Source organism: Dioscorea cayenensis, chromosome 10, assembly GCF_009730915.1.
Source record: "Dioscorea cayenensis subsp. rotundata cultivar TDr96_F1 chromosome 10, TDr96_F1_v2_PseudoChromosome.rev07_lg8_w22 25.fasta, whole genome shotgun sequence".
Lineage (NCBI taxonomy): Eukaryota > Viridiplantae > Streptophyta > Magnoliopsida > Dioscoreales > Dioscoreaceae > Dioscorea > Dioscorea cayenensis.
This window is the reverse complement of record NC_052480.1, coordinates 6,049,743-6,074,351: the sequence shown is the minus strand read 5'-3', so window position 1 is coordinate 6,074,351 and position 24,609 is coordinate 6,049,743. Positions and strand designations below refer to the sequence as shown.

At 36.9% G+C, this 24,609-nt stretch overlaps 2 protein-coding genes across 3 annotated transcripts; both read left to right on the top strand.

The window, feature by feature from the left end:
• The first annotated feature begins 19,772 nt into the window (after positions 1 to 19,772).
• On the top strand, positions 19,773 to 21,102 carry LOC120270246 (malonyl-coenzyme A:anthocyanin 3-O-glucoside-6''-O-malonyltransferase-like). The gene is made up of 2 exons (XM_039277265.1): positions 19,773 to 20,545; positions 20,661 to 21,102. Exons 1-2 carry the CDS (start codon positions 19,773 to 19,775, stop codon positions 21,100 to 21,102), a joined length of 1,215 nt encoding a protein of 404 aa, XP_039133199.1.
• Positions 21,103 to 21,254: 152 nt separating this feature from the next.
• On the top strand, positions 21,255 to 23,296 carry LOC120269980 (WAT1-related protein At5g07050-like). Of its 2 annotated transcripts, XM_039276974.1 has the most exons (7): positions 21,255 to 21,733; positions 21,811 to 21,873; positions 21,965 to 22,081; positions 22,153 to 22,381; positions 22,481 to 22,639; positions 22,711 to 22,862; positions 22,994 to 23,296. In XM_039276974.1, exons 1-7 carry the CDS (start codon positions 21,528 to 21,530, stop codon positions 23,184 to 23,186), a joined length of 1,119 nt encoding a protein of 372 aa, XP_039132908.1. In that variant the 5' UTR covers positions 21,255 to 21,527; the 3' UTR covers positions 23,187 to 23,296. The 2 variants fall into 2 exon arrangements, with proteins under 2 accessions (XP_039132908.1, XP_039132909.1); XM_039276975.1 differs by lacking the exon at positions 21,965 to 22,081.
• Positions 23,297 to 24,609: the final 1,313 nt, after the last annotated feature.

Below are 24,609 nucleotides of genomic sequence, written 5' to 3'. Positions count from 1 at the left end.
CTCGGAAGAATTTTGAGGAATTTTCTGGTAGTTTTCCCTTGATATTATTATGTATTTTTTATATTGTACATAAAAAGATTTTAAACAAAGAATCTTAAAAAGACATTAGTTTTTAGTTTATAAACTTTTTCAAAACTGAAAATCTGGTTATGTATAAATATAAAAATTATAGTTTACTTACGTAGTCTTATAAATCATTTATATTTATTAATATACCCTTTCCACCAAAAGACAAAAAAAAAACTATTAAAAAATAAACAATCATGTAACCACTTCTTTTCAGCTACCTTGAGAAATTCAAAAGATAAAAAATCAATCTAACCATAAACATCATGCATGTTTATTAGGATACATTAAAAATTATAATAATTCTAAATTTTAAAGGGCTAGGGTCAATGATTGTAGCAACCGGGCCCTACTGGGTCCGCCACCACCCGTAAAACAGCTTTACTTCCACCAACACCACACATTTTTAATCACATGAGTTTTTAATCATATGTATGCCAAAACTATTCTTATTTTAATGCAAACTTATCAATAAACAAACTATTAGGTATGATACAATCTAATTCTCAAAAATACACATCCAAAAATAAGACAAGAAAACTACAGCCAACCTTCCATTTTTCACATGTAATAAATTAATAAATAAACTAAGAAAAATTAATTATAAGCCCCGGAAGTTTTGCAACTTTTCAAATCAACCCCTGACTTTTTAATACTTGTTCAATCCTTTATTATTGATTTTCTTTGTTTTTGGTCCTTGTTCAAATATTCTTTTAAAAAATCAAAACTACCCTTGGCTGTGTGTGTTGGGTCGCCCACCAACACCCATGCACCTCGGTGCTTGTTGCCTACGGTCCTCTTGCAAGTGAGCACACCTATTGTCGGGTGACCACATCATGCAGCGGGCCGGAGGAAATATAGACTAGCCCTTTCCAGCAAGCACAATTGAGTGCTCCAAATTGCTACCACTACCAATCTTTTTTTTGGTAAGATTTTTTTTTGTACGTGGACAAGCCATATGTCAAGAGCAGGTAAATGTGTGAAGTATAACCACAAGCTCATAATACATGGTTTCACCCTTTGCAAATTTAGATTCCAATCCTCTTCCTAAGTCATACACAAATTAATACCTTATGTAGAGAATCAAATAGCAATAGATAAGTAGATTTTTTGAGTGGGTATCAAACTCTTGCTTTATTTTAGTTTGAGCACTAACTTTCAATTTTAGTTTGAGTAATTAAGAATTTCCGGTGAAATTTTGGTCACGTGGACGTCGCAAACCTTGCATGGATGCCCAAGATCCACGTCATCAAGGCACCAACTCAGTAATTTAGACACAGTGGCATAACTTTGGCCACAAAGGATGGACACATCACCTTTTCCTCTCATCCCACCCTCCCCCAATTTCCCCTTTTTCCTGACACTATAGCAATAAAACCTCGTCAGTACGTCAGTCGAGCCACTAGCGTTTGATTTGCATTCGTGATGAGTTATGTCTTCTGCTTTTAGGGAGAAAAGGTGGAGCCATTTGTTCCACTTTGTTCATTGTTATATAATTAGGGTTTTAAATTCATTATTTCAATATAATTGTACAAATTGAAGAATAAAATGAAGGTAATTAAATGCTAAAAAGAAGATCCATAAAATCAAATTTGACAAATACATTGAGGTCACTATTTACTTCCATTAATAACAAATACTTTTAATTTATACCACATAATCATTGTAAATATTGCCTTAATGTAATTATGTGTTAATACATAGATGCAGAGATACAGCTTACAAATTATACATAAATACAAACACACAGCTTACAATTTGCTTCAATTTACAAAAACAACTTTAACATCTTTAAATACAACTTGCAAATTATACATAATCTATACAAGCACAAACATCAATTTTAAGCACAGGTTTCCTTTTTCATAGGTGATTGCACCATGATATCCCCGATGTAAGAGTGCATGCCTTTAGGAGACCTACTCCTGGTGTGGAGTTCCCGGTGGTCTTGGACAATTGGACAAGTGATTAGCTATACTTAAAAAATAATAAAAATGTAGTGATGAAGGTTTAAATCACACTATTCATGTCTCGTGTAATGCGTGTAGTGGTGAAGGTTTAAATCTTTGTTTGAAAAATTAATTTACGGATGATATCACAACTCATACTCATGCATCATTAACACATGTGTTTGTCACTTTTTCAAAAATAAAAAATAATAAAATAACAAAAAAAAAACAACAAAAAGTGCCAAGAGGCCGCGCTCCTAAACCCGAGTGACGCTGTAGCCATGAGTCCATGAGTCCACCAGCAAATCCATGCCTAGGCAAGCAACGCACTTGTATCTGTGTGCTTCTAGTTGCCGCCACCACCTACGTTGCTACTAGTGCCGGTGGAGTTAAATGGTAAAGGCTTATTAGCAATTTCAAATGGACTTGGATTTAAAAAAATAAATGATTTCAAAATTAGAGACTTTTTAATTATATTAAAATTTTGAGAGCTTTTTGATAGACTCAGAAGAATTTAAGGAATTTTCTGGTAATTTCCTCTTAATATTATTATGCATTTTTAATATTATACATAAAAACTTTTAAACAAAGAATCTTAAAAAACATTAGTTTTTTAGTTTATAAAATTTTGCAAAAATTGAAAATCGGTTATATACAAATATAAAAATTATATTTACTTAGCCTTATATTTATTTATATACCCTCTCCAGCAAAAAGTTAAAAAAAAAATCCCATTAAAATATAAACAATCATGTATCCAATTCCTTTTCAGCTACTTGAGGAATTTTTTTTTTGAGAAAAAGTGGATAAACCACTTCAATTAAAACAAAAGAACACAATAACCATAAGCCTCCACTAAACAACGAGTGGAGGGTAAAACAAACCATATAGCACCGAACCCACGTCCACTAGCTGTGGCACACAACCAGAAAGAGCAAAAAAGCAACACAAGATAAAACGAGGAACAACGGGCCTCCTTGTGGGCCCAAACAACTAATACAAACTATCCCTGGATCTGATGTTGGGCCTCCTTGGTTGTCGACACACCACTAGTCTCCTCAGAACGCAGTCCCAAAAAGTCCAAACTGCGCCTAATAGTCGAAATAGGATTTCCAAAGTTGGGCGGCTACCCTCATCGGCTCTGGCTGCTGTCATATCCAAGATAAAATCATATAATTGCATTTCATAACAATGGACATAGCATGCAAAATATTAGCGTTAAAAATACGATCATTTCTATCAAGACAAATATTCCAAACAATAGCTTTTACAGCCAAAATCTCCAAACTCTTCGATGCCGGATTCAGACCCGACTGCCACGAATCCCCAAAAAGAGATATGGCTAGCAATAGCTCTGGCAGCTGAAAAAGATTACCAAAGTACTCCCAAATACATTTAGCAAAAGAGCATTGGAAAAAAAGATGATCATAAGATTCAATCCCGCTATGCCACATCACATAAGTTGTTGTAAGCAGGCGATTGCATCTGTGTTTCTACAGATTTTCAAGAGTCAAAATTTTATTCTTCCACTCAAGCTAATTAAATAACTTAATTTTCCATGGACATTGACTGTGCCAGAACCATCAAGACATTGGGCACAACAAACCCCCGTCAATTAAAAAAGTGTAGAAAGATTTCACCGAGAAGGACCCCTTTAAAGACAACAACCACCGCTTCTTATCCCTATCAAACCTAGAGTCAGAAAGAAGCCTCTCCCGATAAGGAAGCAAATCTGGGAAACCCAAAAACGAAGCTTCAGTTAAGAGATGAAACAAATCCCGCACGGTGCCATTCTGATGCATAGAAACACTAAACTCCTCCACCCACAACCACATAGGGGCCTAACCATTGAGCCACCTGTCTTTCCAAAATAATGACTCGCTACCGATAATAACTTCTTGAGAGATGCAAGCCCTAAAAGTAGGCAAACAATTTGACAACCCCTTCTAGAAAAAAGAGATCCGTCCCCCAAGCCTAGGGAATAAATTCTAGTTAGACACTCTGTAATTAAACTGAACGACCTCCACACCACACTAATCGGAATTTGAGGAGAACTTCCACCACTATTTACCCAACAGCACATGATTAAAAGCGGTTAAGTCTAAGATACCCCAGCCCCCTTGATCACGTGGGCGACATAAATTCTTCCAGCATACTAGTCTTCAGCTAGACCAAAGATATGGACTGGACCATAAGAAATCTCTTTTAAGATGGTCAATTCTTTTTGAAACCCAACATAGGAGTCTAAAAATAGACATCCAATACGTAGGGATAGCAGATAAAACTGAATTAACCAGAGTGAGCCGACCTCTCAAAGACAAATGACTAGCTTTCCTCGAAGCGAGCCTCCTCCGCACTTTCTTAATCAGACCTTCCCAATCTTGCCGTCGAGTCCTTCTACCCGAGATCGGAATTCCGAGATAAGTAACTGGGAAAAGGCCAACCGAGCAAGATAAAGTCATAGCCGCCTCATCCTCAGGCAAGGACCCCGAGGAACATGAGAACAGACAAGTCTTAGCAAAATTGACTTCAAGGCCTGATAACCCTTCGAACACATACAGCATAAGCTTGATGATCCTTAGGTCCTCTAGACCTCCCATGGTAACAATAAGCAGATCATCGGTATAATAAAGATTACATATGCTTCCAAATTCCCCTAAAGGCACACCAAACAGAATTTTTGACTGCAGTGCATGTGCAAACATTTCACACAACACATTAGTCACCAACACAAAAAACATTCACAAAAGAGGATCACCTTGCCGTAGCCCCCTTTGATAACGAACATAACCATTCGTGGAACCATTGATAAGAATGGAAGCCTTTGAAGAGTGTAAAATAGTTGAAACCCAACCCACCCATCGCGCCCTAAACCCTCTAGCCCTCAAAAGGTCCAATAAAAAATCCCAGTCAACCGTGTCAAAGGCTTTAGCAAAATCCACTTTCAATATATGCCCAAGAAGCCTACGCTTATGAATGCTAAAGATCAATTCCTCTGCAATGGCTATGTTATCCAGGATACAATGACCCTTGAGAAAAGCCAATTAGGCATTGTCAACCAACCCATTCATAACCTTGCTAAGCCTAGACGCTATCAATTTGGAAATGATTTTTAAGGAAGAATTGATCAAGCTAATTGGCCGAAAATCACCAGGGGCAACTGCTGTCTTGATCCTATGAATAAAAGAACAATGCTAGCCCAATTTATCCTTTCCAAATTGGCCTTCCAGAATAAAAATCCTCGCAAAGTTTAACCAGATCCCCCTAGATAACCTCCCAAGATTGCTTAAAGAAATGCAATGGAAATCCATGCGGCCCTGGAGCTTTGTTACCACCCAGATGGAAAACAGCACTTTTAATCTCTTATAGCGAGAAGGATCTTTCAAGTGCGACAAATCCACAGAAACTCTATTATCGAACAATTTCCTTAAGTCAATTCTATAGCGAAAATCGCGCTTCCGCCCAAAAAGCTGCTTAAATTTCTCTAAAAAAACTTTCCCAATTTCTTTTGGCTTCGAAGAAGTATTACCGTCATGCACAATCATAGGCAAAAAGTTATGATTTTTCCTCCCATTAGCGACTGCATGGAAAAACTTAATGTTTTCCTCCCCTTTTTTTAACCACTGCAATCTGGCTCTTTGTTTCCAATATACCTCTTCTTGTTTACAGATGTTCCCAATCTTTCTAGAAGAGCCAACTCCTGAAGTGCCTTTGAAGGATTAAGCAACCAGGTCTCCTTAATAATATCCAAATCATCCACTTCATGCATCAAATCCAATTTCGGAGGTTTAATGGAACCAAAACTAACCTTGGCCCAAACTCTCAGCTTTCCTCTTAAGTAAGATAGCTTTTTAGAGAAAACAAAAGCACCGCATCCCACAGGCCTAGCCTCCATCCATCATGGATGTATAAGATCTTGAAAACCCTCCGCAGTGTACCAAACCAATTCGAATTTGAACAACTGCGGATAAGAAATAAAGTTCCTGACCTCAAGAGGATTTGCACATGATCAGAACCCAACCTTGGAAGATAATTTTGAATCATTCTCGAAAAGTGAACCGCCCAAGCATTTTTAACAAGGAAATGATCTAGCTTCACCCAAACAGGATCTGCCTGCCCATCCGTCCAACTAAACCTTCTACCCAGTAAGGCGGCTCCTAAAGTTCTAGGTCTTGAAGAAAGGAGGTAGCTTGCCTAATATCCTCCAAATTAGGCACCTCCGATATTTTGTCCTCTAGCGAGAAAATCACGTTAAAATCTCCACAAATTACCCAGGGCAAGCTCCCCTGGACGTGAACAGTTCCTAAGCTCCTCCCAGAAATCATGCTTGTGCGATCTCATGTTTGGTCCATACACAGTCTTGCATCTCCAATAGAAATTGTCCCTTTTCTAACAAAAGTCAACCGTTAGGCTGAAGACACCCACCTGAACTAGTTGACCAGTCACCACTAAATTGTTCCACCCTAAAATGACCCCACCCTGCGAACCTCTCACATGGATGAAGGAAAACTGGTCAATAAATGTCCCACCAATCTCACGTCACGTCACTAAGGAGATATCCTCTAGCTTGGATTCTTGTAAACAGCAAACGTCCGCAAAATGCAATTTGAGAAAGTCCTTAACTAACGAATGTTTCGAAGCCCTACCAAAACCCTTCACATTCCATGTGACAATATTCATTTAAAAACAATAATTATGCGCGGACCTCCAAGGAGGTCTCTGCCTGGCGGACATCAAGGGAAGTCTCCACCTGCCCCTTAATAAAAACATCTTTCGTGATCTCTAAGGATCAATTATGCTTAACATAGTCATTCACATAAGAAATATCATCAACAAAATTAATACCACATGCATTGCAATAATTCAAAATTTGCGCATCTGACCAACCAGAAATAAAAAGTGGTTTGGATGACGTACCCTCGACGCCCCCGAGCCACTTTCTTTTTGGTTGATCTAGGAAATCCCGCAACAAAGTCCGGCATCTTTATTCCTTTTACTTGAAGGCTTCTTCTGCCTTTCACTGCACTTTGTCACATGATGATGTTCCAGTTGTCCCACTACTCTATCTTCCTGAAACCCCGACATAAGTTCCCTGAGATTCCGTTCAGATTTCTGAAACCGAGTCATCAGACTCAACCCCCTCATCTTGTGAACCGGTGTCCCAATACTTGATTATCCGTGCTCTCCTCTTCAGTCTTGTCAAGGGACCTACAATCATTCTCCAAAGACCCCTGTGCCTTTCCCGGGATTAGGGCCCATATCCTAGACAAAAACTTCCAAAGAAATTTGACCGGCGAGGTCACCGTTGGTGTCACATTCTCATCACCAAAGTTAATGTTGGAAATAGAATCCAAGGAGAGCCCAATTTCTGAGCCCGGCCCAGAAACAGGCCCCAAAACTAGCCCAGCATCTGTCTGGTTCTAAAAGCGGCCCAACCCAAGTCAAACTTTGCATCTGGCCCACTTCACTAAAACAAGAGAAGGGTCCACCGCATCAAGCCCTATCTCCCTTGGCCCAAACCCATTTGAGCCCAATAAACCCCTTTCACTATCTGGGCTAGCCTCACGTAACAAAGGATCGAAGAAAGTGGCGTGCTCCTCACTAAAAAGGGCTCTCCCCAACATTCTCCTCAACAAGCGAATCAGGAGCCACCATCTCATCCTTAGACTTACCAGCCTCTACCACTTCCTTTCCTCCATTTGTCTCCAGGCCCTGCACCCTATTTGTCTGAGCCAACCAACGCTGCGACAACATGTTGCCTCGGTCCACCAAACCTTGGACCGATGTCATCAAAGCACCCATCAGTCCTACCAGCATCAACCGTGTAACCGGTGGACTTTTTTGATGCATCGTATCGTCAAGACGGAGCTGCACCACAAGAGTTGAGATAAATTTCTTATGAGGAATCGTCGCTTGAGATAAAGAGATTAATTCTCCCACTGGTTTAAGCACCTCCTTTACGATACTCCAACACCATCCATGCAGGGGAGATTCCATATTAACACCCACTGACCCGCTCCAGAAGCCTTGCCCTTAGCACCCAGTTCAGCATACCAGGGGGCCATCTTCAGAAATACAGTCTCCATCCTTAGTGTTAACCTTGAAGCTACCCAATTTACAAACCTCTTTGACCTCTTCTCTGCTCTCTAAAGGCACCAGGAAGGTGGAATCATTCACCGGTATAAGAGGCCCAGCTAAGGACCGGTTCACTAAAGAAGGGAGGAGCTCAAGAATATTGCTTCCGTTAACAAATCCAGAAACCACTAATGCCACCTCCACCTTCGCAAGCTCCTCTCGAAACTTTGTTATTTTTAGCGATAGTGACAAAGATAACAACACTCGATTAGTGACAACTGGCCTATGAACTGGTTGTACCAACGCCTGCTCTTGCAACTTCTCTTGCACTATATGGTGAATAGCCTATCTGCATCTGCTCGAACAAATGTGCAGGCGCTGCCTATGTGGACTTCTCCGTAGCTCAACATTGCATCGCGGCGCCACATGACCAACGCCGTTACAATGCAAGCACACTACCTGATGATGCCACTCCGAGGTATTGTGAGAGCTACAAAAGTAGCGCCCATAGGAGGAGTCCTTAGGAGAACGAGGGCTCTTAGAGCCTGACAACATTTGTGAAGGTTTCGAATGGCCGGAAGAGGCACCCTTTGGACTCGATGCCACTGTTCCTTTGGAGGACCGCCACTCACTTGAGGAAGACGAACTAACAGCTTGCACATGAGTCATGTTCTTCCGCCTAAGATTGTTTGCCCTAGAATCCTCCGTCTCCCGCCTTCCACCCTCCTTAGCACATGTCGACCCGCTTTAAGTACCACCCCGCCCGACTCCATCGTCAGTGCCAAACTTCTTCCAGAGGTCATCGAGGAGACTCATTCGCTCGACTCTAGAGGACTTATTCTAGGCTTTTTTTTATAGAAGAAAATACCTTGAGAAACTTTAAGAATAAAAAATTAATCTAACCATCAATACCATGCATTTTTATTAGGATATATTAAAAATTGGTTTAATTATCGTACGGGTCCTATAATTATGCACTTTCTACCCTTTTAGTCATTGTAATATTTTTAGGTACAATTAAGCCCCTTATATTTAGTTGAATTAGGTCATTTTAGTCCGTTGTGCAGATGGGCAAGTGTAAATTGCAAGAACTTAATTGTACCTAAAAATATTTCTGTGGACTAGAATGACCAATTCGACTAAATATGAGGATTTAATTGTACCTAAAAATATTAGAATGACTAAAAGAGTAGAAATTACACAATTATAGGGACTCCTGTACGATTAAACCTTAAAAATTTATAATAATTCTAAATTTTAAAGGGCTAGGGGCCACGGTCAATGATTGTAGCAATCGGGCCCTACTGGGCCCGGCACCACCGGCAAAACAGTTTACTTCCACCAACACCACACATTTTTAATCACATGATTGTTTATTACAAATTTTTAAACAATAAAAACTTTTAGTTTATTATGCATTTGTAATATTATACATAAAAAACTTTTAAACCAAGAACCTTGAAAACATTAGGATTTTAGTTTATAAACTCTTGCAAAAATTGAAAATTGGTTATATACAAATATAAAAATTATATGAAAAATTACTTGCATACCCCTGCAAAACCATGAAATTGCTTAAATACCCCCATAAAAATACTATTTGCTTGTATACCCCCATAAAACTAACTTTTTTTACTTATATATCCCTGCCGTTAGTTACCGTTAGCCACCATTAGGGTTTATGGAATTAACCATAGTTTCCACTTAATCCCAACTTAACAAAATTACCCAATTATTCTTAACATCATCCAACCTAAGACATATGAGAAAAATTTCCAAACTTCTCAACCACTCAGCCGACCATCTTTTGAGGTCCCTTCAAGCCATGCCATCTCACTCGTCTAGCTCTTTGAAATCCGCATCAGAGACGTCTGCGCCGTCCCTAGAGGTTTCAACCTACCCTTATTGGACCATCTCAACGCCGGCTACGCCCGACGCTGTGGCATCTACATATATTCCGTTACCTTCACCGTTAGAGGTCTCAGCGTGATCAATGCCATCGCCAGATCTTACTCGGAGAACTTACTCGGAGACTACTGTGATATTTGATACATGTTCAAAAAAAAATAATTGGACTTCTTTCTTATAAATTTCATATATGATTATATTTTGAGTAGGTGTATGAAGTTATTTGTTATACATTGTTACATGTCGTAATCTTTACCTATTTTTAGGTTGTGTTTGTAAAGAGCATGTGATAATGTAAAAATTTTTTTATAGATGTTTGTAAAAACCTTTAAAATATAATTTACTCAAAAAATTCATGATTTTTAATAATTTTTAAAAATAATTAAAGCATATATAAAAAAAATTACATTGGTTATCTATAATTTAAATAATTTAAAATCTATAAAATATAATAAAAAAATTTGATGGGTATATTAAGAAACCCATAATGGTCATTTGTTTAATGAAAATGAGTAATGTCTATAAAATAAGAAAAAAATTTAGAGGGGCATATAAGCAAACAATTTTGGTAATTTACTCTTATCACATCCATTGATTTAACACCATTAAGAGTCAACTTAACCATAAGGGGCATATAAACAAATATAATTGATTTGTAAGGGTATACAAGCAAATATCATTTTTATGACGGGTATTTAAGTAAATTCACGATTTTACAAGGATATGCAAGTAAAAAACCCAAATTATATTTACTTAGCCTTATATTTATTTATATACCCTCTCAAGCAAAAGTAAAAAAAAAATCCTATTAAAAAATAAACAATCATGTATCCAATTCCTTTTACAGCTACCTTGAGAACTTTAAAAAATAACAAATAAAAAATCAATCTAACTATCAGCACCATGCACTTTTATTAGGATATATTAAAAAATTGTAACAATTTTAAATTTTAAAGGGCTAGGGGCCACGGTCAATTATTGTAGCAAACGGCTCTACTGGGTCGGCACCACCAGCAAAAACAGCTTTACTACCACCAACACCACACATTTTTAATCACATGAGTTTTTAATCATAAGTATGCCAAAACTATTCTTATTTTAATGCAAACCTATCAATAAACAAACTATTAGGTAAGATACAATCCAATTCTCAAAAAATACACATCCAAAAATTAAACAAGAAAACTACAGCCAACCTTCCATTTTCCCCATATGATAAATAAATAAATAAACAAAGTGAAAATTAATTATAAGTTTTTCAACTTTTCAAATCAGTCCTTTTGACTTTTTAATACTTGTTAAATCCTTTATTATTGATTTTGTTTGTTTTTAATCCTTTTAAAAATATTTTATTAAGAAACCAAAACCACCCTTTGGCGGTGTCTGTTGGTAGGGATGTAAGTGGGGCGGGGAGCGGGGAAAAATTCCTCCCCACCTAGCGGGGCGGAGCGGGGGCGGGGAATGGTCTCCCCGCCCCACGGGGATTCCCCGGAAAAATATATTATATATTTTTATTATATTTATTAAAAATTATTTCAACATTAATATAATATTATATATATAACCAATAAATATTTATTTTTTAATATTTTTAGTTATTAATAAGTTTTAGTATATATAACTTTCATATTTAATAGAAACTTAATTTAAAATAATTAAGTTTAAATATAATTGTAACAATAAATTTGAAATAACGTTATATATTATTTATTTAGTGGTGGATTTGGATTCTCAATATAAATGATTTGGAGAAAGAGGAAACAAATTGATGGAAGCATGAAATTATTGTGCTAGTTTTGCATTATGAATTTTATTTAATGGATTTGTAATTTTAATTTAATTTTAAAATTTATGTTATTTGTATTACTTAATTTGTACCTTAATGTTGTTGTTTCATCAAACATTATATTATGACTTGTTAGGAGAAATATTTTTGTGTGAATTTTTTTATTTTATATATATGTGTATGTTGTACTTTGGTTGAGAATTTTTTTATTTTTATTTCATCATACATTATATTTTTTATTTTCAATTGTATATAGCATCTCTAGCATACGTGTAACATAAATGCATTAGAAATATTATAGTTATTTATAAAAAAAATTTATATCAATGTTTTGGACGGGGCGGGAATTCCCCGTGGGGCGGGGATCCCCGCTGGGGGAGTGAGCGGGGGGATTTTTCCCGCGGGAAATTTTAAACCGGGGAATCCCCGCCCCGCCTCGCCCCACTTCCATTCCTATCTGTTGGGGCGCCCACTGACACCCACGCACCCGGGCGCTCATACGAATGGGCCTACGGTCTTCTTGCAAGTGGGTACCTATTGTCGGGTGCTCACATCAGTGGCCTGGAGCAAAGAGGGACGTGCTCAGCTCTTTCAGCAAGCATGCAATTGAGTGCTCCAAACCAGCCTTGCTAGTAAAGATATTTTAAAGATATATTAGTAATTTTAAATAAATTTAAATATTTTAAGTAATTTAAAAATGTATTTTTTTATTAACATAGACAAGCTATGTGTCAAGAGCAGGCACATGTGTGAAATATAATCACAAGTTCAATAACACGTGCTTTCATCCTATGCAAATTTAGGTTCCAACTAGTCTCTTCAGCCAAACACAAATACCTTATGTAGAGAAATCTAATGCCAAAAAATGAGTAATTCTTTTGAGTGGATATAGAACTTTGGTCTTATTTCAATTTGAGCAATAGTTTTCAATTTATTTTAAAATGAGCACTAAGTTTTTATTTCATTTCACTAATATGACAATTAGGGATTTCGGGTGAAATTTTGGTGATGTGGATGCCGAAAAGCTTGCATGGATGCCCAAGGTCCACGTCATCAAGGCGCCAACTCAGCAAGTTAGATGCAGTGGCATAATTTGGAAACATAGGATGGGCACATAACCTTTTCCTTTCATTCCCCCCTCCCTTTTCCATGATACTATAGCACTAAAACCTCACCGGTGCATTAGTCGAGACATCGGTGTGTGATGCGAATTCATGAGGAGTTGTCTTCTGTTTCTGGGGAGAAAAGATGGAGTCGTTTGTTCCACTTTGTTCACTGTTCTATATTTAGAGATTTAAATTTACTATTTTAATGTGTCCATCTTGCACGGGCCAAATTATGCCACTGAGTCTAAGTTGTTGAGCAGGTGCCCTGATGATGTGGATCCTAGGCATCCCACGCAAGCTTTCAGACGTCCACAAAGACCAAAATTTTGCCAAAAATCCCCTATTACTCTGCTAATGAAATGAAATCAAAACTAAGTGTTCATTTTCATACAAATTGAAGTTAGTACTCAAATTGAAATAAGACCAAAATACGGTAATTACTCAAAAATTTTACTTGCTAATAGATCAAACAATGATTAGCAATCACAATTCTTTAGGAATAGGAGAGATTTGTGAGATTTTTTATGGAATTTGAAGAATTAAAAAGGGTTTTGTGATAGTTTACCCAATAGGTGTATATATAGGGCATTTTAACAACGTAGCCCTATTTTTTTATAATGTAACCAAATGGCCCTAGAGCCATTTTAATTATCAAAATGGCGCTAGGACCATCACATCACCCACGTGGGTGATGTGATGTGCTGACTGGGCATTGAGTCGTTGATTGAGCTGCTAACATGATATTTTCAAATAAAAAATTGTGATTTTTTGTATTTTAATCCCTGAATTGTTTTATAATTAATAAGTTGGTTTATTCTTATGTTTTTTTAACCAATTTTTTTAAAAAAATTTATTAGTGTTTTAAAATTTATTAAACTATTAAATAACTTTTTAAGAAATATATAAGTGTGTTTTTTTATTTAAATCCCTTATTTGTTTTATAATTAACAAATTATCTTTTCCCTTTGATTATTTAACCCAAGTTTTATTTAAAAAAATTATGTAATTTTTTTAATTTATTAACAAATTAATTTTAAGGAATTTATTTGAATATGAAAACACAAAGGGCTTATAATTTATTTTTTAATTAAATCATGAAATCAATAATAACTTTTAAAATTATTTGAAGTTAAAAAACATAATTGCATTTAAATATAAATAAAGTTACATCATATATTTTTCCCTTGCCTCGGGGCAAGTAGATCTATAATGACCGGGTTGTTTATATATAAAGCATAAATTACGTCTAGTAGGATCAGGGTTTCTATCCATATGCATTCGTCTACGTCTGATCTTTGGTCGGCCAGCAGTACATCGACCAACAGGTGGAACCATTTTTGGCCCAGTGTAGGCTGCCAAAATTGTGAACTCAGCACCTGATGAAAACATGGAGCATAAGTTTGTCTATATGACATTACAGCCAACCAATAAGGGCATAACACATATGGGTTAATGTTTGCATTTGCAGTACTACAAACCCTCATGTATACATGGGAATCGGCGAGCAACCATAAATCCACACGTACATGTGGTCAATTGTCTCATCATTAACATGTTTTGTTACCTGAAATTCATTGTGATTAAAATGCCACACGATTAAATATCTACGCTTTCTCGATACTATCATTCAACCTTGCTTCTTGCCTTATCGTCAAAGTTTGATCCATAGCAAGTCCAATCTCACATTGTTTTAAAAAAATACATTGCAATACGATGAAAAGTGGATGATACAAGAGCTCTTACCGGTAAACCACGAGCACCTTTAAGAATTGAGTTAAAACTTTCTGATAAATTAGTGCTATGTCGTCCACACCGTTTGCCACCATCATGCGAGATTGTCCACATTTGCCTTGACCAATATATGATGTGAAATCAGTAAACACAACATATCTTTCAGTTAATATATTGATCAATTCTTCAAACCTCGGTGATGATTCAGCCGTTGATACCTTTCAAAAAAATATATGCACCAAATTTACTTTTGCAAAGTTGTAAAAAGTTATCAATCAGATGCCGCAAACAATATCGATGAACATGGCCATATTGCGGAGGGAAAGCATCACGAACAACATTGACGTTGCCTATAAATCTATCAGAGATGATGCACATAGAACGAGTAGGATCTAATGTTCTGTATACATTATTTAAAAACCATGACCAACTTTCCCTATTCTCACTTTCAACTATACCAAATGCATAAGGAAACAAATAGTTTTCAGCATTTTCTCCCATCACCATTAGCAAAGTCCCTTCGTACTTCCCATGCAAAAATGTCCCATCTACTGAGAGAACAGGATGACATGCATTGAAACCAATGATTGATGGTCCAAAAGCCCAAAACACATTCTTAAAATGCTCCCATCCATGACCCCAATCAGAATCAAAGTCAACAATAGTGCTTGGGTTGCGACTGACAAAAGTGTTAAAATACATTCGTAATTAGGCATAAGATTGCTCCCATGATCCGAATATATATTTAAGAGCTTTATTCTTACCTTTCCAAGCTTTTCCATAAGTGACATCAACATGGTACCTGTCTTTGACCATGGCTTGAACTTTTGCAATACTCAGGCTAAGATCAACTCTTAATGTTGGTAATATTAATTCACATATTATCTTTCCAGTGCAATGACGATTGTCTAATTGGACTCTTTCATTTGTACAGATATGCGACCTCGGACATCTTTTTACAACCCATAGGGATGTTCTAGATGAAACTAAAGCATGAAGATGCCAAGGAAAATCTATGCTGACACATTTTATAATGAATCCAGAGGTATTAACTTTTCACACAAGTAAATGCAACTACTTTTTTTTATAGGCCATCAACTTAATAGGTCTATTAGTTGAGCTTTTGAATTAAACATTCGACCGACCCAATCATTAAAATTTAATGATTGTTCATCTCCTGCATATACATATGGATCTACATCATCTATTATTGTTGCATGGTACCAATCATCTATTGGTGCCATACCTGGAACTTCCTCAAACTGTGTGCAATCAATTGAGGCCACATTTACCCCTTGTTCCATATTTATATTTGTTGTTCAAATGGCATCTTCTGCAATTACACCTTCTTAGACATCAGTGGGGAAACCTGCATCATCATCACTTCTATCATCTTCATCATAGCCATTGCCATCATTGTCATTACAATCATCACTATGATCATCAGCACTATTATTTCTTGGGCTTCAAAATCTATGCTCCAAGCATTATGTTCATATGCATCGTTATTCTCATTATACCCTGACTATTGGAAACCAATAGAGCTTCCGGCTTCAATGTTTATAGGTGGCTTGATACAAAAATAAAAATAATAAAAAAAAAAAAAACACAACATATGTGTTGTAAGTAAGGGATTAAACAAGGGAACATGTAAATCTTATTAAGTAATAAGTCCATGAGCTTACAATGTATGCGCAATAAATGTCGTGGTTGGGATTACGCGTAGTCCTCCTTCATTCACATATAATATTTTTGTACGCAATCTCAACATCAGTAATGTTTTTTTGTCGTTGTCGATGTTGATTACAATACTAGTGCGCCGATCCATAGGCCATCTACATTTGATGTTCATATAATTGTCACCTAAATTGAAGTTAATAGCTGCAACAATTGTTTCTTGTAACTCATTCAAATTACTGTTGTTCCGAACTCCAACCACAGTTTTATTACCTCCCGAATAAGTAAGTTTTTCATTTGACTCTTGTAAATGTCGACCCCAATAAACAATCACCGTTACTTCAGTAATACACATCCTTAAAAAAAATAGTATATAATTTAAAGAAAAATTAAATTAAGATGAGATAATTATTATAAACTATATATACTATACAATTTTTACTAACCTTTTTTAATACCAAGTTTGAATACCAAAAGAAAGATAGAGTTTGAAGTTGGTGAAGATGAAAGAAAAGGAAGAGATATATATAGAGGGTTTTTCTTAGATCTATGAAGGCATTAGATTCTTCATACACCTAATTATACAAGCATGCACACTTTTGTTGTAGGTGAAATCATATTCTCCCTACATCCGAAACCTACTTTTTAGGCAATTAATACATGTAATGTCTAATTATACAAGCATGCATACCTTTGTTGTAGGTGAAATCATATTCTCCCTACATCTGAAACCTACTTCTTAGGTAATTAATACATATCATGTCTAATTATACAAGCATGCTGACATACCCTTGCGTGTGTACTGCAAGTGCACGGGTGTCGAAGTAATAAAGTACCCAAGGGGTGGGTAGTCGAATCCACAGGGAATAGACTCTAGAAACAAGTAGTATTGCTAATTAGCTAAGGTGATGATCAATGGTGATTATTTTTAAGATGTTAATGAAATAAAAATGATACGAAAATAAGCCAAAGGTAAAGAGGAAGAAATAATCAATGATAAAGCGGGGTACTTGAACAGTGCTCCCCCTTAGGATTATGGTTTCAAGTGCAAGACTAATATTATGCTTCCCTAATTAAGTTTCAAAGAGTCATGGAAATCCAAAAGCACACAGTCCCAAATCTAAGGTCAACTGTGACTAGCCCTCTATGTATGCCCCGGTGGAAAGGAATACTCTCAATACCTCACATTGCGTGGGACTGTTTGGGGTTCTAAGGACTCCAAGTGATAAATTTTATTCCCAAATCTAGATCTAACCCTTTGGTCCAGGCGAAAGTCCCCTAATCACAACTAACCCCCAGCAAAGGGGATCTCTTAACTCTTCACTCTATTGTGCCTGCACAATTAAGCCCCAGTGGAGGAGATCTATCAACACTTCAATCTATTGTGATTGGAAAAATTCTTGGAATGTGGAGGTAGAATAAATCACATCGGAAGGGAAAGGGGAAGCTCCGCTACCTCTCGACTCACCCTCTTAACCCTCTTCGACCTTGCTAAGTCTAACCCTAATAGTGATGGTTACTTGTCAAAAGGGTGCCTAAATGGATTCTCAACCCTAGTGTCACTCTAAGGGAAAATCAAACTATAAGCATTGAAGATTGAAAGTCAATTAAAAACTCAATTAAATGAAACATAATAAAAGTCAATGAAACAAAATCATCTTAGGGTTTACAAGTTCAAGCACCCATTAGGGATTTAGTTCTTCATGGAGCAATACAAGATCAAAGAATAAATCAAAGATAAATGCAAACTATCCATAAAAATAACCCCCTTATTGTCAGTGATGATGGTCTCCAAGAGCCTCTTCTCCTTCTCCAATGACTCCTCCGTCAAGCCTAGGGCACACCTCACGAAAACAATGCCGTTGAAAGCTCCCCTAATAACTCTCTTCAAGAAAATCGATATTGAACCTGCTAGAAATGCTCCAAAACCTTGAGAAAACCTCCTCCAAACCCTAGCCGTGCTTTCTCCAAAACATATGAAAAAGACTCCCAAATAACTCTTCTAGGTGGATATTTATAATGCTGAAATTGGGATTTCACACGCCCATGTGGAATATCCTCACGAGCGTGTGGATTCTTAGGTTTTCTGAATTTTACACTTTGTGAACAGTAACAGATATAGTATCTATAAACAGTAATTTGCTACAGTATCTGCTATAGTGATCCTGAATGCTTTCTCTTCCATTGAGGCCACAAGGTTGGGCACACACTTATGTGGTAGGTCATGTCAAATAACGCTCTCGAAAACTTTGCACAAGCTGGAACATGAGTTTGTGATTGCCTTTGTGCCTTTCCAATTTATAGATAACTTTGCACATTCTTGGAAATTGGCACATGCTCTCATGTGTTTGATCATGGCTCATGTCGTGACACTTGTTCCATACAAGAAAATCCTCAAAACATTCATTCATGACCTATTTTCGCTTCCTTTTATCTTATATTGCCTCCACAACCCTGAATGCACAAAAGAATACACAAAAACACCCAAATGAGCCATAGAACCTGATAAAACCAATGCTCATTTTAAGTAAAACATGCTCAATAATATACATACACAAGCACTTATAACATGCATACCTTTGTTGTAGGTGGAATCATATTCTCTTTCATCTGAAACCTACTTCTTGAGCAATTAATACATGTCATGTCTAATTATGCAAGCATGCATACCTTTGTTGTAGGTGGAATCATATTCTCCCTAAATTTGAAACCTATTTCTTGGGCAATTAATACATTTCATATCTAATTATACAAGCATGCATGCCATTCAAGCAAACAATTTATTATTGATTTCATGATTTAATTAAAAAATAAATTATAAGCCCTTTGTGTTTTTATATTCAAATATATTCTTTAAAATTAAATTTTTAATAAATTAAAAAAATTACATAATTTTTTAACCAAAATTTGGGTTAAATAATCAAAGGAAAAAGATAATTAGTTAATTATAAAACAAATAAGGGATTTAAATAAAAAAAAACACACTTATATATTTCTTAAAAAATTATTTAAAAGTTTAATAAATTTTAAAACACTAATAATTTTTTTAAAAAAAAATGGTTAAAAAAAATCTAAGAATAAATAACTTATTGATTATTAAACAATTCGGTTAAAATACAAAAAAAAAAATCACAATTTTTTATTTAAAAATATCACGTCAGCAGCCAAATCAGCGGTGACTCAGCACCAGTCAGCACATTACATCACTCATGTGAGTGATGTGATGGTCTTATAGCCATTTTGATAATTAAAATGGCCTTAAGCCACTTGGTTAAATAATTTTAAAAATTAGGCTACTTCCAACAGTATTGTTTGGGCCAGCTAGCAGAATCACATGTCCTACAAAAAAACTATGAACAGTCCTCACAATAAACCAAAAAAGCACATACTGACTCGTCTTTCTCGTGTTTTAGATCCACCATTCATCATTCAGCTGCCTTCAAAACCTCCAGCATCCTTTCGCTTTCACTTCCAATGGCTCCACTCCACTCACCCGCCACCCAGCTCCTCCAAACTTGGAATGTTTCTCCTCCACCCTTCGCCGGCGGCGACACCACCACCACCGTTCTTCCATCCACCTTCTTTGATCTCATCTTCATGCACTTCCATCCAGTTCAACGTGTCTTCTTCTATGACTTCCCTCATTCCTCTCACCACTTCATCTCTTCTGAACTCCCAAGCCTGAAATACTCCTTATCTATCACACTCTCCCGCTTTTACCCCCTCGCTGGGCGTTTACTCATGCACGCCAGCGGCAAGCCGGAGCTTGTCTTCACTGCAGGGGATTCAGTGTCTGTAACCATTGCAGTGTCTTCTGATGACTTCGATGAGCTCTCTAGTGATCATGCACGTGAGATGTCAAGATTTCATCCGTTGCTTTCTAAACTCATTGAGAAAGAAGTGCTTGCTATTCAAGTCACAATCTTTCCAAACTCCGGCATCAGCATCGGAACAACAATGCATCATGGTGTTGGTGATGGTGCTACTTACTCTCATTTCATGAAGACGTGGTCGGCGGTTCATCGATTTGGTGATCTCGCTGGCTTTTCGATGGTGTTGCCCCCTTTTTTTGACCGGAGTAAAATGAGGGATGATAGAGGCCTCGAGAGATTGTTCATGGATGAGTTGGAAGAGTTTAAGGGTGGTGATGGGCTCGAGAAATGGGATCTTCATGGATGCAATGATGTAGTTCTTGCTACATTTGTGTTTGGAAGGGAGAGATTGGAGAAGATGAAGAAGAAGACTTTGTTGAATTGTTCGGTATATGCTTTGGCATGCGGATACATGTGGTCTTGTTTAGTTAAGGCAAGAAAAGAGACGAGCAAAGAAGACTGTCTATTTTGGTTTTGTTACTGGTTGCAGAGCAAGAATTGAGCCTGCATTGCCGACAAATTATTTCGGCAATTGTTTAGGCATATGTTGCGTTGAAGCTAAGAGAACAGAGGTTGTTGAAGAGAAAAGATTGGTGGCTGCTGAGGCGATATGGGAAGTGATCAAAGGGTTGGAAGAGGGAGTGATGGAGAGAGCTGATAAGTGGGTGAGGAATGTGTATAAATATGCGTCGGAGAGAGCAATGACGGTGGCAGGATCGCCGAAGTTGGGTGTTTATGAGGTTGAGTTTGGTTGGGGGAAGGCGAAGAAGGTGGAGATTGTGTCGATAGAGAGGACGGGAGCGGTGTCCTTGACGGAGAGCAGAGATGGTGAAGGAGGTATAGAGGCTGGCCTTGCATTGCCTCGCAGTGAAATGGAGGAGTTTGTTACTTGTTTTTTCAATGGTTTCATGGATGAGATTGGAGGCAGTTGAGTTAAAATTTTTGGCACTTAAAAACATTTGGAAAATTTGAAGTTTATGTTTGTGTCTATATGGTTATTATTAAGTTTCAGCTTAATCAGTTGGAAGAACTGAAGTTTTTTTTTTTTTGGTATCTATGGAATTCATATTCTTATTTTGGAAATTGGGAGACAAGTTGATCAAACGAGCCTACTTGAGAGAATTCCAATTCCAGCTTTCACTATTGGATGCTCTGCTTTCAAATTGCCTTGATTCCTTAGAAGAGAATGTTCTATTTCTGATAGTGAATTTCCAAGTGGTGAATTTTGTCATCAATCAATATGAATAATCAGAAAAAGAAAAAGAAAAAGAAGGAATAAACTCATCACTATTTAATAACCAGTATTCTTGCACATTATAGTAAGAGACAGATTTGAGAATACGAAAAAACTCTACGAATGCTTTTGAAAATTGGAGATGTTAGAGGCATGTACAGGAAGTTCAAGCCACATCTTCTTATGGTTCTAACTCAGTTAGGCTACACATTTCTCTACTTCATCACAGAAGCTTCATTTAATCAAGGACTGAATCCTCATGTTTACATAACATATCGGCATGCTGTTTCCGGATTCGTCATGCTTCCTTTCGCCTATTTTCTTGAAAGGTTTATTTTGTTCATATTCATGAGCCATACAATTATGTCAATTTAGTTCCGTCAACTCGCTTTTTCTTGTCTTGCAGAAAAACAAGGCCAAGGTTGACATGGGCATTGTTTGTTGAATTATTCATTCTTTCATTACTTGGGTGAGTATTCTGATTCATGCTAAGTAATTAATTAAAAAGATGTTCAATACGATATTTAAAACTAAAATTTGACTGTGACTAATATTCACAGAGTCGGCTTAACTCTTAACACATACTTTGCAAGCTTGAAATATACGTCTCCGACCATGGTTGCTTCCATGGTCAATACCATTTCCTCCTTGACTTTTATCATTGCCTTTTTACTTAGGTATGCCAATTGTTTATTATTTAATGTTTCGCAAACAAATAGGCAGTGATTTTTTTTTTTTCCCCATGTAGATTGGAAAAATTAGATGTAAAGAATCCTCGAGGGAAGGCAAAGGTAATAGGAACATTGGCATCTTTAGCAGGAGTTACACTAATGACATTGTATAAAGGGAAGTCTTTTAGGAGCTTATGGAGTGCGCCAATTCATATGGAAAGCAATTTAATCCATAAAAATTGGCTGAAAGGGTCCGTTCTTGGTGTGGCAAGCTGCATAACATGGTCTATGTGGTATGTTATGCAGGTAATTCCAACTACTATATGATTAATTGATGAGAAAAGATAAAGAAAATTGAAGCTAAATTCAATTGCTGTTTTTCTTGATCTTTCATGAGCAATGCAGGCATTCACACTGAAGAAGTATCCGGCTCAACTTTCACTGACTACATGGATGAGCTTTATCGGAGGAGCACAGTCAGCAGTTTTCACAGCATGTGTAGAGCATAAACCAACAGCATGGATTATTGGGTTTGACATTAAGCTCTGGAGCATCTTATATGGGGTGAGGAATCTGCTATTTTCAACAGAAATAGGCAGAAATCAGCAGAACAATGATGTTTTTTTTTTCTGCAGGGAATAGTTTGCTCTGGTTTGATAATTTTCATTCAGTTGTGGTGCACTGAAGAAAAAGGACCGGTTTTTGTAACAGTGTTCAATCCTCTGTCGACAATAATGGTGGCGCTTCTTGCATACTTTGTTTTAGGCGAACGACTGTATACAGGAAGGTATAAAACATCTATAAATTCATTTGTCTGGTGTACAAGTGGATGCAAATTTCTAAACTGTCTTACTTGCCTTTGTCAACTATATATACTAGTGGATGCAAATTGCTGAACAGTTTTATTCTGTTTTGCAGCCTATTGGGAGGAATTATTGTCATCATCAGTCTTTACTTGTTCTTGTGGGGCAAGCAAAACGAAGAAAGGATCCCAATGAGATCATCAGATATTTCTGGTTTTGCTTGTGAGAATGAAAAGCAAGTCAGCCAAGATATGTTACGAAATTGTGATGAAGAAAGTGTGACTGCGAAGAGCATTCCACAAGCTTAAAGTATCATATACTTTCAGACTCCATTACATTTCTTTAAAGTGAAGCTCCATTGTATTTCAATTGCCTCACCATCAAAAATACATTGCGAGATATGAAAGTATTTTACTGATATCATAAGAGAATATATATATATATATATATATGTGCACACATATGCCGGACAAAAAATATTGACATAAGATTCTTCAATTGGCTCAAGAGTTGATGAATTCTGCTTCAAGCCATGCCAAGGTTCTTTAAGAGGAATGATAATTCGGTGGAATAACTCGCTGATTAAAGTGAAGTGATCCACTTGGGCACCTATTGTCATTCTATCGAGTTCTCCAACGTTAAAGATCATTCTAGTTGGATGTTAACCTTGGATGTTAACCGCAATCTACGAAACCAACTCCCCTCTACTTAAACCAGACTTTTGGCTGAGAAAAGTAATTGTCATACACGATTACCTTGGGTCTAATGTTGAAATTTTAATGCCATTTTTGTACTAGATGATAAGAATTATGATACACCCAATTTAGTGGACATGCAAAATGCCCAAAACCTTTTGAGAGAGTTAAAACTGTTTGAGCCTCTATTCTTTGGTAAGAAATTCACTTGTAGCAATAGTCAAGCCAACATGATCCAAGTTAAATTGGACAGAGTTCTTGTTAACCTAGGATGGATCACTCTTTTTTTCATAGTGAAACAAACTAGTTTACCCTGATTACACTCGGACCACACACCCATAAAATTAGAATTTGGGGGCCATCTATTCAAAATCAAAACTTCTAAATTTGAAATGACATGGTGTATGAAACCCAGTCTTAGGAAAAAATCCAAACTTGATGGAACCATTATAAAGAAAGATTGTGCCGCGTTTGTGCTCTCAAAGAAGTTAACACACCTCAAGAATAGGTTGCATCACAGGGCCAAATTTTGTTTTGGGTCAATCAAACTAAAAAAGCTAGTCCTCCTCTGTAACCTTGGAACCTTCTGCTTAGTCATGGTGTCCAAGAGGTTAACAACTGTGGAGATGAAAAGGAGGTCAGATCTTAGATTTGATAAGAGTATACCCTCAAATAGCAATGAAGATACTAGTATTTGTGGTGTTTTGCCCCTTTTTGTGAACATACTTGAACCATAATTAAAGCCTGTTTGTTGGATTCGATAGTTGAGGCCGAGTACGTTTTGCCATGTTCGACCCGATTTTGGTCTTCCGCGGTGGTGCATGCGCGTGCATGCTCATCTTCAAGGTTTGGTCCGAAGGCCGAACTATGTGCCTGACACGTCCGTATATGCGTGTAAACCGCAAGTGCACAGGTGTCGAAGTAATAATCCCAGATGAGTGGGTATCGTATCCACAGAGAGTAGGGAATAAAGACACTTAAGTTGTTTCTTAACTAATGTGGAAAATGAATAGTGATAAATGTGATAAAATATGAA